Source organism: Seriola aureovittata, chromosome 12, assembly GCF_021018895.1.
Source record: "Seriola aureovittata isolate HTS-2021-v1 ecotype China chromosome 12, ASM2101889v1, whole genome shotgun sequence".
NCBI lineage: Eukaryota > Metazoa > Chordata > Actinopteri > Carangiformes > Carangidae > Seriola > Seriola aureovittata.
Window position 1 is genome coordinate 5,335,861 of NC_079375.1, and position 16,369 is coordinate 5,352,229.

At 39.1% G+C, this 16,369-nt stretch overlaps 1 protein-coding gene across 1 annotated transcript in view; it reads left to right on the forward strand.

Moving 5' to 3' along the window:
• Window positions 1-16,369, forward strand: part of LOC130178791 (dentin matrix acidic phosphoprotein 1-like) — a 29,897-nt gene that overhangs the window by 10,021 nt on the left and 3,507 nt on the right. The window contains exons 2-12 of the mRNA XM_056391280.1: window positions 1,746-1,877; window positions 3,401-3,456; window positions 5,777-5,946; window positions 6,227-6,423; window positions 8,941-9,162; window positions 11,826-11,960; window positions 12,271-12,397; window positions 14,101-14,180; window positions 14,300-14,390; window positions 15,366-15,989; window positions 16,140-16,296. Of these exons, the coding sequence (XP_056247255.1) occupies window positions 1,746-1,877; window positions 3,401-3,456; window positions 5,777-5,946; window positions 6,227-6,423; window positions 8,941-9,162; window positions 11,826-11,960; window positions 12,271-12,397; window positions 14,101-14,180; window positions 14,300-14,390; window positions 15,366-15,989; window positions 16,140-16,296 (1,991 nt within the window). The remainder of the gene's footprint in view (window positions 1-1,745; window positions 1,878-3,400; window positions 3,457-5,776; window positions 5,947-6,226; window positions 6,424-8,940; window positions 9,163-11,825; window positions 11,961-12,270; window positions 12,398-14,100; window positions 14,181-14,299; window positions 14,391-15,365; window positions 15,990-16,139; window positions 16,297-16,369) is intronic.

A 16,369-nucleotide genomic window follows, 5' to 3' on the forward strand; every position in this document is an offset into this window, starting at 1 on the left:
GCCAATCAGCTGACTCCCAGATTGAAGAGTCCTCAGCCTTGAGTTAGTGATTGTTGAGACGTCCCTTCCTGGTGGAGAAAAGGGCATGTCTAAACACAAAGAAACAAATGATTCATAAAACAGAAAATTGCCTATGTAACCCTACAATGTTAAAATGTGTGCACTCCATAAAAACCAATGTAAGGTTAAAGCAAATAAACAGATAAAGCAATTAAAATGGTATTAAATGTTAAGGTGTTATTGACTACAAATGATATTGTTTGGGTGTGGTTGACTGATGAAAATAACCTATGTTGGTAACTAATGAGGTGAATTAGGATTTGAAATGATATTACCCTGTGTGGTTGTCCTCCTGTGTGGCTGTGGCCATCACAAGGCTAAATAGAAATACTAGCAGGTAAGTAGTATGAGACACTTAATCAAAATTTTACTTTCAAGGTCAAAAAGCCCATTTCTGCTTGTAAAAGAGAAAATAAACAAGAATGAAAGTTTACAGATGACTATAAAAAGAAATACTCTCACTATGAGACAGTAAATCCAAATGTCGACTGTCTGTCTGAATTATGACCTACGAGGTCAAAGCATCAGATAGTATTTTAAAAGTTCTACTTTTTTGGTCAGTAGTATGAGATATTAAGTCACAATTTTGACTTAAAGTGGCAAATTATTTCATAATATTGCTTCAATAAGTCAAAATAAGCAGTTAAAATTTACCTTATTATTTTTGACTTAAAGAAATGTCTTACAAACACATAATTTCTCATAATAGCTGCTCATAATTTTGACTCCTCTTTTAATTATAGGTTTTTCCATATCCTACAGCTATAAATGGGCTTCTATAGGGAAGTACTAGTCATTTTATATTTTTGTGCATGGTCGATTTTCAAATATTATTAAATGTTTCCATGGTGGGTTATTAAATTTGTTACTCACAAGTAACAAATTATGAGATACTAATTATAAATTTTACTTGATAGGTCAAAAGTATGAGACACTAAATCTAAATGTTACTCTATAGGTCAAAAAGCTGACTAAAAAAAGAAAATTTCTGCTAGTAAAAGAAAAAATAAACAAGAATGAAAGGTTAACTATGAGTTGTGTCAGCATTATTAGATATTAAGTCATAATTTTGACTCAAAATAAGTGGTTACAGTTGACTGGAAATGTCATACTTTTGGCTTAAAAAGTCACCAACTCATAATTTCACATAATAGCTTCTCACAATTTTGACTCATCTTGAATAATTTTGTTTTTCAATTCCTTACATTTTTTTAAAATCATTATTATTTTTTATTTTTGTGCATGGTGCAATATTAAATGTTTCCAGAGTCCATGAACGTCCTTACTCTTAAATTCTTTTAAAGTGTACAATTAGTGCACTTACTTTGCTATGTCATTTTAAATCTATTGAAATGTACCTCATTGAGAAGTGTGTGTGTGTTTTTTTTTTTTCACATATATTTGGGCGGTAATAATAAAAAATATATATGATATGATAATAAGTCTTTTTTATAGGCATATTATTATCCTGAATGTGTCATCCGTATATTTTAGTCAACGCTAATAAAAAACAAATCTCAGAAGATGCTTCTGTAGTCATTGTCCTCGCTTCCCCACTCCACTTCCCATGCTGCATTTCGAGGGGGGCGTCGACAGCGCACATGTGCACACGCAGAAATAGCGAGCATGAACTGAACTGTTAATAACTCGTCAATAATATTCCACTTTTCTATCCCGTTTCCCAGTCGTATCAGTGGGTCCAGCCGGACAGCATGGCCGCCGAGGAGGACGACGCTCTGCTCTTTCTAATCTACCAGCACCTGAAGGTGAACGGCTACAAGAAAGCAGCCAAGGTGCTGGAGAAACACGTTACTCAGGTAAGAAGTTTGGGTCCAATTCGTCAGCATTTGCAGTGATTGAGTGTAGGACCGACCTGCCTGCGTCCTGCCTCGCTGAATTCTTATCAAATGTGATTATATTGGTGATTGTATTGTCATTTCGTGAGCGGACATGCCTGCTATATGCATGTTATATAAGAAACTGAATTAAATATGACTTGAGTGTGTTTTTGCTCAGTGTTGCTGTTAGTAAGCTGCAGGTCACTCAGCCCTGTGTGTGTTACAGCACATGGCTCCTTGTTCAGGCCTCCTGGAGGAAAAGAACATAATGTTACAGAAGCTGCATGGCTGTAAAAACAAGCCTGCTGTAGGCCTGCTGCTACACACACCGACTCCCCATTCAAAACCTCCTTAGGTTTTTACTGTATTTAGTGATTACAGTTGTTTATCATTAGTTAAATGTACTAGAACTTCAATGATTAGTAGATTAATCATATAGTCGATGAACAGAAAATTATCAATTTGATAACCGATGAATCTGTTTGAGTTGCTTATATAAGCAGAAATAGCCAAACACTTGATGTTCCAGCTTCTTACATGTGAGGATTTGCTGATTTTCCTTTTCTTACATTATAGTAAATTGGAATATTTCTGGATTTTATGCTGTTGGTTGGAAAAACCAGACATTTGATGATGATGCATTGATCTGTAAGGTGTTATGATAGATATTTTTCACTTTTTTCTGATGTTTTAGAGATCAAATGATGAACTGATTCATTTAGAAATAGTATTGGTGAAAATAATCATTAGTTACAACCCTAAACTGTCCGACCCATGTGCATGTGCACAGTCACGATGCAACCAGACACACATGATAGTCACCACATTCCTCAGTTGAAGTCTTGCCTTCTGTTCTTGGTATGTTTTTTAATATGTTCTAAAAAGTTTGCCAAATTAAAATAATAATAATGATACTAATAATAAAATTAAAATCTGAACTGTTCAAGCTGGTTAGATGATCAAACCCATAATTGAAGTCACTGTGTTGTTTCAGCTGTAAAAATAGCTTATTTTTCCGCTAATGCTCCCAACAGAGTATTTTTATTTTTCTTGCACTTACATGCACAAAAGATCACAAATGTGTTGTTACGTTGAAACTTCAGCTGTGTTCAGTCCCAAGTTTCAGGTTTCAGACTCGTGAGCTAAAAATATCATGGTCAGAAGTTGCTGACAAGTGTGAATTTTTGGAAGAGCTGCCAAAGTGTATTTTTCAGAGGATATTTCTCACATATTGTGAGCATCATTGCCCTTATCCAAGATTTGAATTCCTCACAAACTCTCATATTGCTAAGTTTAGTATGTTGCTGCATGGATTCATTTCCGGGAGCATGTGGCATCAAAGTGGTAACATTCCTGAACCACAGGAAATTTCCAATTTCCCTTTCAACCATTTTGTTTGGCGTTGCAGAAATATTGTTGATGAAATCAGCCAAAACTTGTAAAATGTGGCTTCAAGAGAAATATGTTGAGAAAGTTTCAAACGCACCGTTGTTTGTGTGTAGGTGGAGACACCAGAGGAGAGCTCCAACCTACATGATATCTACACAGGCTGGATGAAGTAAGTAACACGTTGCTGCTTTACTTTCTAATGATACTTTTATAGCTGTAACCCCAGTTTTTATAAATAAATAACAGGTTTAAACATTAGCCTTCTCAAATGTCATTAGCCATTTCAGATACAATTTGAGAGTAGAAACTGAACTAAAGCTTAGGCTGGGCTCTCCAACAATAATATGCTTTGAATATATGTATATGGTTACAACGACAGGGCCAAGAAACACAATGTACATTAGAAGTGCAGGTAGATAATATTGTTTTCTATACAGTGAGCTGCTAGACTATTAACTAAAAGCAGAATAAGATGGTTATTTTCAGAACAGAACAAACTGTAAAGAAGAAAAACCTGAAGAATAAAATCCAATATTTCAGAAATGGAAATAATACTTGGTGATTTTTATGGTTGTGATGATGGTTATTGAAAGTTTGATGATTTAAACCAGGCTTAAGTCAAATACTGAGGATAAAGAGTTGTGTGTTCACTATAAACTTTGATTACCAAGCACTTTTGTCAGTTCACTCGCGCTGGTTCGTTTACTGTGTTTCCTTTGATCATTGGATTTTATGAGTTTGCTTTTTGAAATAATGACAGCTCAGCAGTTAACACGTTAACACGGCCCAGAGACACACAGAGAAGGTGAATTGTAGACTTCAAATTGTCCATATGAACAGGATGTGACTAGTGTGTGTGTGTGTGTGTGTGTGTGTGTGTGTGTGTGTGTGTGTGTGTGTGTGTGTGTGTGTGTGTGTGTGTGTTCTCACTCTGAATGGCTGTCTGGCCCTCCTGCCCAGTGTATTTTGGGACTGGCGGCAAACCCCTGCCACCCAGAAAAGGATTAAATGGGCAGCAGATGAATGAATGAATGAATGACATCATCCTATCAGAGTTTCCATTGGTCCTTGAAAGTCCTTGAATGTGATGTTTAAGAATGTGTGGGAACTAGGGCTGGGACGATTATCCGACGTAATCGACGTTGTCGATTATAAAAATTATTCGACGTGAAATTTTAGTGTGGACGCGCCGTGTAAAACCACACAGGGTAAATGTTCATAGAACAAAACCGGAACTTTCTAATGGGACCGTTTATATCCATCGTCTTTGGTTTACCCGGACAACGCGGTGACGTAATTGAAGTCATTGACTACGTGAATGATTTGCGTCTGTGTAATCTATTTGAACAACATGGCGGCGTCTACCAGCGGTACGACGGAGCGTGTGGAGCAACAGGCGGCAAAAAAGGCTCGCACACGGTCCTCCAAAGTTTGGGAATACTTTAATCTTGACACCAAAGGTGCAGTAGTTTGCAGACTCTGCAAAGTGCATCTGGCATATCTCTCTAGCACGACAGTCATGCACGAGCACATAAATAGGAAACACCCTGGTGCAGTGTGTGTGTATTGGACGGGGCAAATTGTTATATTAAATGACTAACTGGAAAATAATTGCAATAAAATTACTGTTAGGTTAATAAAAAAAATAATCGTTAGATTAGTCGCATAATCGAAAAAATAATCGCTAGATTAATCGTTTAAAGAATAATCGTTTGGGAGAGCCCTAGTGGGAACCCTGATTTTCCAAATTTGTTCTTGCACTAAAGTAAATCAAATGTAAACCAATCGATATCGTATTGGCCTGAATATAGGACGATCCTTTTTGTCCTGCAGTTGTTGTTGTTGTCGTTGTTGTTGTCGGGAAAATATGTTTTTTTAAAGATGAGAAACACTATTAAAGTTATAGTCATGTCAGGAAAGTTTCAATGTCTGACGTTAAGATCCTCATCTGTGAAGACTTTTCTGTGTTAAAACCATGAAACACTCCTATTGAAGCAAAGTGGAAATCCCACATTTGTGTTTTTCGTCCAAGTATGATTTCAAGTTGAACTAATCCCTCACTACTCATCATGACAGTCGTGTCACTGACTTTTGGCTGTTTGACTGATGATTTGGTCCCCGGCCTGTTTGTGCAGTACAAATGTCAGGAGACACTTTCAGCTCGTTTTCACTCATCAAGAGTTTATTTCCTCCAAAACACATGAGCCATCAGAAACTCAAAGTTGTGGAGGCACATTTTTTTTCCCCCAATCTGATGTTTGACGTGAACACTGACAAGCTCTCAATGACAGGCGTACAGAGAGGGCTGGTCGACCACGGTCCTGCAGGTCACTGCACTCTGATAACACTGGCAGAACCTCTGTGTTGTATATTCACGCCAATACTGCTAAATCTTATAAATGACTTTCAGCTTAAATAGCTGATTATAGGAAATAGTGTTTATGTATGAATTCTACCTGTGTGTGTTTGCGTGCGTGTGTGTTTTCTAGGCTGTGCTCTCTCGCCCACCATGCCAAGCAGGAGACAGAAGACGACTCTGCCACTTTAAAGGAGAAGAGCATCAAACCAGAACCTGCCACCACCGAAGAAGAAGAGGGCGCAGACACCAAACTCTCCAACACTGCAGAAGAAGATAATGTGGAAACCAAGCCTGCTCTTGGTAAAACTTTATTTATTGTTTTTGTTTTGTGAGTGTGTGTGTGTGTGTTTTTTTTTTTTCCATTTACAGTGTGAACATCAGTATATTTATTTCAGCTGAAATGATTATATGAACATTTCAACATGTCACTTTCAGATCCGGGATGTTGTGCGTCCCCTTGTGTGTTTTTTTTGTAATATTTTGCAGCTGGTTTTCATTTTTATTTTTCAGTATTAACCCTGATATCAGCGAGTATGACTCCAGTCTAAAACACTGTATATATTTTGTTCTCCTCTGTCAGGGCTCGGGGCAGATGGTGTGGAGTCATCCGGTGCAGACCTCAGCTGTGTGGGGAACGACGCTGAGGCCGTCTCTGAGCAGCTGCTGGAAGCTGCAGGTGAAGCTGAAACAACAACCGTGGACAAAGAGAACTCCGACTCCTCTGATGGTGAAGAGGAAGAAGAGAAGAGGGAGGAAGAAACAAAAACGGAGCAAGAGGTGAGCAGAGATGAGCACCTCACATGTCATTGAAAAAGGGTTTGTGTTGTTCTGTCTGTTTGTGAAACGCAGTATGTGACACATATCAGTGAACTGACAGTGAGAGAGGCAGGTTTATGATCGGAGGCGTACCGCTTTGAATCCCTGAAACATCTGAAATGAAGGTGGGGGAAAAAGAAAATGTCATCCCGTCCCTCAGCTGTTGAGCATGGCATTAAACCCTCAGCTGCTGCCATGGGAGCCAAAGTTTTCGTTTGAGTGTGAACCAGAGTTAGATCACTCCATCTCTCCCTGATCTGGTTTGCTTTCCCACTGTTTTATTGTGTTTCCACTCGTGTGCTTCTTGCGTCGTCCTTTTGTCAGCAGAGTGCAGCTGTTTACCTCCGTTGCCAGGAGATGAGATTGGCACCTGGATTGACGTATGCAGGAAACATTGAGAACAATGACCAGCTGGTTCTGGCTGTGTCTGGAGCATCCATCATCCGCTAACCCTCACAGGGAAAAAATTTGTGTTTTTCAGTAAAATCACTAATTATGTTATTATGACATCATGTCATCCAAAATGTAATGTAATCTAAAGAAGATTCAAAAAGATTAAACAAAGGAAGATCATGGAAAAAAGACGACAGTCATACAGTCAAAAATCCAAGATGTCAGATTCAATTGAACAGCTACCATGTGAAAAATGATCACAACATCCAAGAATATAATGTGCTACTGCTTTCTAATAAACCTCAAAATATTAAGAGCATAGAACATAATGTTTGCAACACAAAATACAAATATCAAAGTACATCAGAAATAATTGATTTACAACAGTTTAGAGCAAGACTTGGAAAGACCACAGGGAAAGTGAAGGAACTTCCTATGAGCCATGGGACTCAGAAGTTTCCTAAAAAACAAACAGGATGAAAAATTGAAACGGAAGTAGTTTATCTTGGGTTTATATTTTCAAAGCTGATTGCGCAAGAAAACTAAGTTAATAAAATGCGATTGTAGTTGTAGTAGTTTGAAAATTAAAGAAACTAGAAAGAAGTGACAAGTGAGCCTTTGTTCTATGAACTGCCATCATGGTCACACACATAACTGTTGTCCAGTCACTGTAATAATGTGCTGATAGATGAACAGTAGCGCAGTGTTATTTTATGCTTCTGAAATACACACACACACACACATTACATTATGTCCACTCGTCTGTCCTGTGTCTGTTAGTTTGAGTTAGTTTGCTCTGTTGTTATCTCGTGTGTGTGTGTGTGTGTGTGTGTGTGTGTGTGTGTGTGTGTGTCCAAATCGTGTCTCCGTTCTTTTATGTTGGCTCAGCGATGCAGTAGATAATGCTGTTTGGATAGAAACTGTGTGTGTGACAGAATGATAATCTTCTGAGACAAATTTTGTGTGTGTGTAAAACTGTGTTGTTAATAGCTCACTGTGGATTTGTTTACAGCTGCTGGAAACCCTGATAACTTTGCTTTGTGTCTTGCTCTCTCTACTAAGTTGAGTACAGCAGCGCCACGGTGCTGATTTCTAACGGAACAAACATGTTTCTACTGAATTAAAAGCAGACATAGTTTTGGTTTTACTTTCTTTTGTTGTCCTACCCCCATCTGGTCAAATTAAACATGGCCAAGATCAATATAATCTGCCAAACATAGTTGACATCATGTGTCATTAATTTTTTGTGGTACTGGCATATATTTCCCAGTTATAGCATCAGGATTTTCAGTTGAGTGATCTTGTCTGTGTCACGGCTCTAAGGATGGACGGTCGGTCGGTCCATCACTTTGATCCAGACTGAAACATTTCATTAACTATTTGATGAGATTATGTCCAGACATTCAAGGTTCCCAGAGGATGAATCCTACTGACTGTGTGATCCCCTTGACTTGACTTCTCCTCTGGCGCCACCATGACGCTGAGATGTGTGGCTTTGAATGAAATGTCTCAACAACTGCTAGGGCTGGGCTATAAATCTAATTTAATTTTTAATTACAATTTTGGCTTCTAACGATTATGAAAACAAGATAATTGAGATAATACAATAATTGTACTGCATTCTATTTCGCAACAAATTTCATCCCCACTACAAAAACCATCCCCCTTTCTACTTCCTGGTTACATTTTGGTGTATGGTACCAACGTATGAAGGAGCGACATCTTGAGCAGTACCAATTGTTTGTGCTCAGTATTGTGTCTGGTTTGACAATACTTTATCTTGTCCCATTTCCAGTGTGACCGCACTACAGACTGAAAAGCTGGGACACAACATTATACCTGCTATTAGCATTTAGCTCAGAGTGCCTCATTATACCAGGATTGTTTAGTCCTGTTGCCTACATTTGTTTTTTAAAATAAATGTTAAATCCCATTTCAAGAAAAGGTCGTTAATGTCCCTTGAGTTCAGCTTTCCGAAACCATCAGACTTTTTCTGACCACTGGGAAAAGAGAGCTGCTAACAAGGCTAACAGGCTAACTGCCCCTGCCACAGCTTCTAAGTTTCTGCTTGTACATATTTTCCAGTCAGCTCCTGTTGAAGCATCTGCCAAGGCGACTAACCGAGCAGAAGGCTGCAGCTCAGATTCCTCTGACTCTCAGGAAGCGGCTGAACCCACCCTGGGCAGCTCCAGCCCTGTCGACCTCAGTCAAGCTGCCGCTAGTCAGACTGAGGATCAACCGCCGGCCTCCAGCTCAGGAGGCGAGAGCAGAGAGGAGCACCAAGAGATGGTCGATGAGCCAAAGCAGGTTTGTGAGCTGAGGCTGAATCTGAAGTATGTGGTTGTGCAAGTTCCTTCCTCTCATTAACATGTAAAATCCTCCTGCAGTATGTGTCCAGTGAAAAGTTGCTCTACTCTCAGCCCTGACACTCACTGTTTTCTTCTGCTTCCATACTGCAGAGATCATTACTCAGCAGCAAATATTCATTACATTTTTTACAGTGTGACACAATTAGTCCTACATTTGAGCTGCTTGTCTCTCCTACAACTCCCACATGTACTGTGCAGTTTCATCCTGCTCCACCAAACTGCACTGAAGAAATGAGCAGAATTGTTAATTAGGTTTAACCACAGCTCATAAAAAACAGGAGTAGCTGTTGACTCTTGGCTCAGCTGAGCCTCCGTTTCCTCAGCTCACCCTCTGCACATCTGAAACTTATTTTGCAGAGGATTGCGACAGGCTGAGGTGCATTGTTTGTGCTGTTGAGTTTCCAGTAGGAATCACTGCACGCTGTTTTTCTTTGCTGACTCATGAGATTTTTAAGATTATTCTGGCTCTTGAAGGTTTGGGATTAAATGTCACCATGAAAACGTTGTTTGCAACAAGCCACTTGTCTTCTCAACGATGATTATACAAAACGGTGAACTCCTGCGGGCTGCTGTGGATATGAGTGAACCACTGCACATGATACAATTATCTGTTGGAATAAATTGAAACTCCAACATGAAATGTCAACTTAACTTTAAACCTCTGCACATTTATATTGTTTAAACCAGATTTAAGCCACACTCAGTGGATAACAGTGTTGATCCACCACTTTGGTCCAGACTGAAATATTTCAACGACTATTTAAAGGGATAGTCTGGGTCATTTGACGTGGGGTTGTAAGAGGTAGTCATGCGTAGTCGGTGTGTAGTAGATTCAGATCAGCACGATGGCAGGAAACACCGGCGCACTAGCAGAGCTATGTGTTACTGTGCATCGGGCCAGCAGGAAAAAATGTGTTTTAGACACTTTTAAAAGACGGCAACTGAAACAATCCAATATCCGTTTAAATGTACGCTTCCTGTAGAATATTTTTAGTGGTTCATCTTCCTGTCAAAACAGCACTTCCTTTGGTATTACATTTCAATCACTGAACTACCGTATTCCTATGAATTCCTACTTTCCTAGGAAAGTGCTGTTTTGACAGGAAGATGGATTTAAAAGTGTCTAAAGTGTTTTTTCTGCTAGTCCCGTGCACAGTAACACATAGCTCTGCTAGTGTACCGGTGTCTCCTGCCGTCTCTCCTACCCAGCAGCGCACTGATCTGAATCTACTGCAAGTAATACACCAACTATGCATGACTTTCTCATACAACCCCACGTCAAATTACCCAAGCTATCCCTATGATTGTTGTGAAACTTTGTCCATGCTTGTGTTGTCCCCATCAGAGCATAAATTTCACTTATCCAGTGAAATATTTCATCATCTAATAGATGTCAGAAGTTTGTACAAACATTGATCTTAATAACGTCAGTGATTCCCCGACTGTTCCTCCACCACGAGGAGTTTGTTTTTGTCAGTTTTGAGTGAAATGTCTCCACAACTATTATATGAATTGCCATGAAACTTAATGCAGATATTCACGTCCCCCTCAGGATGAACTATTATAACTTTGTCCCCTAACTTTTCCTTTTAATGACATCAACAGGTCAAGTGGCCAGTCAGTACTTTATGACCAAATAGCTGCAAACTGATCCCCATCAGCGTCTAGCTGTGTGGCTAATTAGCAAATATCAGCATGCTAACACGCTAAACTGAAGATAGTGATTAACATTATGACGTTGGAGTTCAGCTCAAGTCACCACTGCCAGTGCTACTGTAGACTCGGTCCTGTTGAACTTCAGCTGGTTCCAGGGTTGCACAGTTAATTAAAAATAATAAATCATTTCATAACTTTCAAGATTGCACAACATTTCAGAGTCGAAACCCTCGGCCTTGGCACCTCGTGATGTAACTGATTGTTGTTCAGTTTTTAGTTATTTCCATATGTATCTTCTAGAAATCTAGCCAGCAGCAAAATCAGGTTAATTACAACTTATTCTCATAGTTCTGTCTTTCATTCCTCTCAGTGCCAAAAACACTGTATTCACCATGTTAGTTTCTCAGTTCTCAAAATGAAGTAACATCACTAAGAATTAATTGGATAAAAACTGAGTCAGACTCTCAGACAGGCTGTAAACAAAACAGCAGGTTAGATGAACAGTAACATGACCGTAACTGTTTGTTGTAAACATCCGTCACAGTTCACAGAGCGACTTCTGGTTCAGATTTCAACAGTGTGCATCGTTTTCCTGTGTAAGAGGAGATAACTACTAACATTCTGGGTGTGCTCTCTCTCTGTATTGCAACAGAATAATGGTTTTTACATTTTTCCACTAAACTTTCTTGCTCCGTTATTCTTAAGTCCCTACATTTTAGGAAAAAAATAACAATATGAGAAGCTGTCATTTTTTCTTTATTAATCCTGAAGGGAAATGGCCAAATTACATAAGAACAACACAAACTACACAATGACCAAAGAGGTAGATTAGAAATAATAAAAACACGTAAAAACTAGAAACTGGAACACTGCTCTAAATCTCTACACCTACAATATAATGCCTGGTAATATTTAAGTTTATTCTGCCCTGTTCTCCTTCCTCAGGAGCCAGAAGCAGCCATGGACGTCTCTAATGCTGCAGATGAAACCTCTGCCTCAGAGCAGACAGCTGTCAATCAAACTGAGGCCACACCTCCCTGCACTCAGGAGGCAGAGGATGAGGAAGGCAGCACTGCAGAGGTGTAGTACTGGCTGCTCTTTATGTATTTGTGGATATCTATGGTCATCAGGATCCTAAAATCCCCCGAGTGAACGGTGATAAGATTAAATTCATCTCTGCATTCCACATTGTTTAAATCAGAGGTGGCAAACCTGCAACTCACTGTAGCTTTTTGTTTTTAATACTGACTAGAAAGGATCCAGTCTGTCATGAATAAAAGAAACTAAATATAATACAAATAAAGCCAAAATAAATTAAGAAGAAAAAAATCCTGAGAATCTTGGTGTCTGGTGTTGGAGACTGTTGTTGACCTGTTGATCTCCCATGTAGAAGTCCAGCCAGGCTGAGCCCGCCAGCCAGGCTGAGCCCGCCAGCCAGGCTGAGCCCGCCAGCTCAGACCCGACAGCTGAGGAGACCAATGAGCAGCCAGCCAAGAACGAAGCCACGCCCCCTCCAGGTATGAACAACCAATAGCTGATTGATAACCAGGTTGTTCTTTACCTGTTATGTATGGCATCTTTTCTGTCTCTTTCTCACTGCGCTGACAAGAATCACAAGCTGTTGTGAAGGAGCTGCTCAGAGGCCTCAGTCAGGAGCTCCAGTGTGACTGTTTTTCTTTATTACAGCCTCAAAGCTGCTGATCAAACACCACATGATAGTTTTCACATATTTAAATGGACAACTGCTGCTGCACAGGCGCAAAAGTCATGGGAAGGTCAGCAATGAAAAATAAAATAAGTTTTACCTTTTTTAAATTTAAACTGGGACTTAAATAATTAGTTGATTATCAAAATAGTTACCGGTAGATTTTCTTTTGTTAATTGGCTCATTTTTTGAGCTGTAACATGTTTACATGTCATTATTGCCTATTTTTTAAATTAATTTTCATGCAGGAGTTGTTTCCAACTCTTGTCTCACTGGATGGATACTTAAAATTTTGAGAAAAAACTCTTAGATTTTATTTTTCATTAATCAAAAAAAAAAACAAAAACATTGAAACCTGTGGCCTTGTTACTACTTTGAGTGATGTCCTAATCTAAAATGGTTGTTCAGATTTTTTCCTTCACCCTAATACAAAAGAAATGAATGAAGCTTAATTTATGTTCCAACTCTTTTATTGGAACAATTTTGTTCTGAAATTCTCCATGGAAACTGTTGACAGTGTGAACATATGTGAGGAAATGTATTGTCTAATTGAGTTTATATTTTATTTTTTTTCATTTGGATGAATTAACCTTAATGCATTTCCAAAAATGAATCACAATTCAATGCTGCATTTATTGTTACACTGGACATTTTTAGGAGGAGGAAAACATTGTGTAGCTAGCTACTAGAGTGCAGAACTTTTGGATATATTTATTTGCAGAATGAAGGAACAGAAAAGAAGATAAGACTTAAAATTGAGGATTTTACCTTGAGGCGCTCGAACTTTGTGCCAGAACTTGTAAAGGTTTTTGAAGGATTGCTGCCAAATCCTGGAGAAACGGCTCTGCCAGCTCCGCTCAGAGGAGTTTTCCACAACGTCAGTCACTTGTTTAACTTCTCAAAGGTGTTTGTTAAGCTTGTCAGGGCTTGTTAGGCAAACTGGAGCAATGACTAGTCTGAGAATCACAGTCATCTGGAGCACAGTCAGCTCATTTACTTAAGTATTTTAAATTGATTCATGACTCTGGTGCAGAAACTTGTCAAACATTACTAACTGCTGGATTGCATTGCAATAACTGCTGGGATCATTAAATATTTCCACCTGTGCTTTTGTTGCTAAGGAAAGTTTGCAGAACAAGGATTTTTGACTTCTCTGTTAAGAAACTTATGGAGTCACCATTAATGTTGTGTCATTTGATTGAGCCTGTTCTGCTTGGTACAACAGTTTGACAACTACATTTCAGAGTAAACTGCAGGTGGTGCTAAATAATAATATCCCCTACTGAAGGGGGCTACTGTTGGTAGCAGTGAATTTATTTTAGTAAGATTTAGCTTGGCCTCATTTTGTTGTTTCCTGAGTATAGTTACTACATTATAATTGGCTTAAGGATTAAAGCAGGACATCTTCTGTTTGTCTCTAAATGTCATGTTTGGTAAATACTTAAGTGCTTGTGTCCTAACAGGTTATGCAAGAGTATAGACTTGAGACAGCAGCTGTGTTTTCATCTTTTCCAGACCCTGACTGTAGTGCTGAAAATCCAAAAGAGGAAGAGGGTGAAGAGGACGAGACAGTGGAGGAGGAGGAGAAAGCCAAGGTATCAAAAATCTGTTTGGGACTTTACAGTGTTGTTGGGCCTTTTCCAGGAGCACGGGGATAACAGAATGTAAACCTAAGACAGTACTGTAACAGTAACTGTGTGTATGTTTTTCTCAGGCCAGTGACTTCACGTCTCCACTGAAGCCTGAGAACCAGACAGAGACTGGTGACCAAGGAGACGGCGCTGACCTTGCCATCACTGACACTGGTAACACAGTTACTGCCAAATTTAACACTTTTCTGTAGTGCATCATCCTTTACCCAAAATTTACAATATTACAACCTCCTTTTTAACATATTCTTTTATTTTTACACTTTAATGGACTGAATACATTTTGTGTCTGTGGTGGGACAAACTTCATATGGAACAGATGAAAGATAAGATTTTGGAACACATTTCTGCATACATTTGCATATTAACGAGGGGACTCTATCCTGAAATTCCTTCACACTTTAAGTTAAGTAGTTCAGACTAATACTGGATATGTAGTATGTAAAGACTCTTTGCTAATTAATGAGCTAATTGGTTTAATTAAGAGGAAACTGATTTAAACGATAACTCAAGAACAATACATAGTAGAAACTACATACTTGCAAAGGTACTCCATCTGGTTAGAGTTTGCCTTGCTGCATAAATTTAAATATTAATGTATTAATATTTAAACCTCTGTTAGTATTCTTGATGACAAACTAGTTGTACTGTGAGCACAAGTCTTGTTTGTCATGGAGATCAAGTTTCAAAACACAGTATTCACAAATCTGTAAATGTACTTGAGTAACCCTCAGTAATTTTACTTTTACCCGCGGTTTATCTTGCAGATTTGTGGATTTATTCCTTTAAAATGATTTTGAAATGTTTGTCAGAGTTGCATTTTTTTGTGTTCATGGTCATTTAAATTTCTCTTCTAAATTTTAGTATTCCCCAGAGTAAATATATTTTTTATAAGAAAAAAAATATGAAGAATTTATGCAGCTGCACTTCCTTGTTTGTGTTTTTGAAAGTTAGACACACAGAATGTGCTATTTTATTGTGACTTTGTTTATCATGTGTACTGTTTCTGCAGAATTGGGACAACAGTGACAGCACCAGAAACATGTCCTTTACGTTCATGCATACTGTGTGTTCTCAAAAGCAGTCAGAACAGGAGAACAAATGGAAGATATTTTTCTTTCTCTCTTGTAGAAAAGGCGACGGTGGCGGCTGCAGAAGAACAAACAGACCTAGACGATTCCATCATGCTCAACATTCAGGTCGAAGACAGTGACGCAGCTGAGCGAGAAACCAGCCAGCTGCTCCCTGTGGAGGACGAGTCCTGCGAAGATGTGAGAACACCCAAGAAGAAAAAAAAGAAGAGCAAAAAGGAGATGGAGACAACTGAAGAAACACCTACCACAGACACATCCACCATAGATACACTCAGTGACACTCCTCTTACCTCCAAGTCTGCCAAGAAGAAGAAGCGAGACAAAAAGAGAAAGGAAGAGGAGAAGCAGCAGGAGGAGGAGGTGTCTCAGGTAACTCCATCAGAGAAGAAGGCCAAGAAAAGGAAAAGAGAGAGAGAGGAAGAGAAAGAGGAGGAAACTCCTGTCATTCCCTTGGAAAACAAAATTAAAAAGAAAAAGAAGAAGGTTAATGATGTGGAAGAGGCAGAGGAGAAAGTGGAGAATCCTCTGAGTCCGGCAGACACAGAAAAAAAGAAGAAGAAAAAGAGGAAGAAGGAGGGAGGACAGGAGAATGAGGTGGCGCAGTCTAATGAAACACCAGCAGGGGGCGACGAAGGCACATACTCTAACCTGGATGCAACAGGTAGAAACAGGCAAAACATTTTTCCTCTTATTTCTGAACTAGGACTTTTTCATGAAACTAAAGCAGCTTTAACACTTTGTCATTAGTGTCAGTTGTATGATAAATTGTTCAGTTTAGTGATTTGTATGTTTTCTTTCTCTGCTCCTGCAGATGGAAACTCCTCTCAGCTCGCCTCGGCCAAGAAGAAACAGCGTCTCAGGAAGAAACTCAGCCTGAAGAAGAGGCTGAGGCTGCACAAGAAAGATGAGATCGTGAAGAGGAAGAACAAAGTCCCCGCAGGAAAGACTGAGGCCACAGGCAGAAAGAAGTCAGACTTTATTTCATTGGTATCTTTGTTAAAAAATACACACTGCTGTTAGTGCTTTACTGTCATTTGTGAG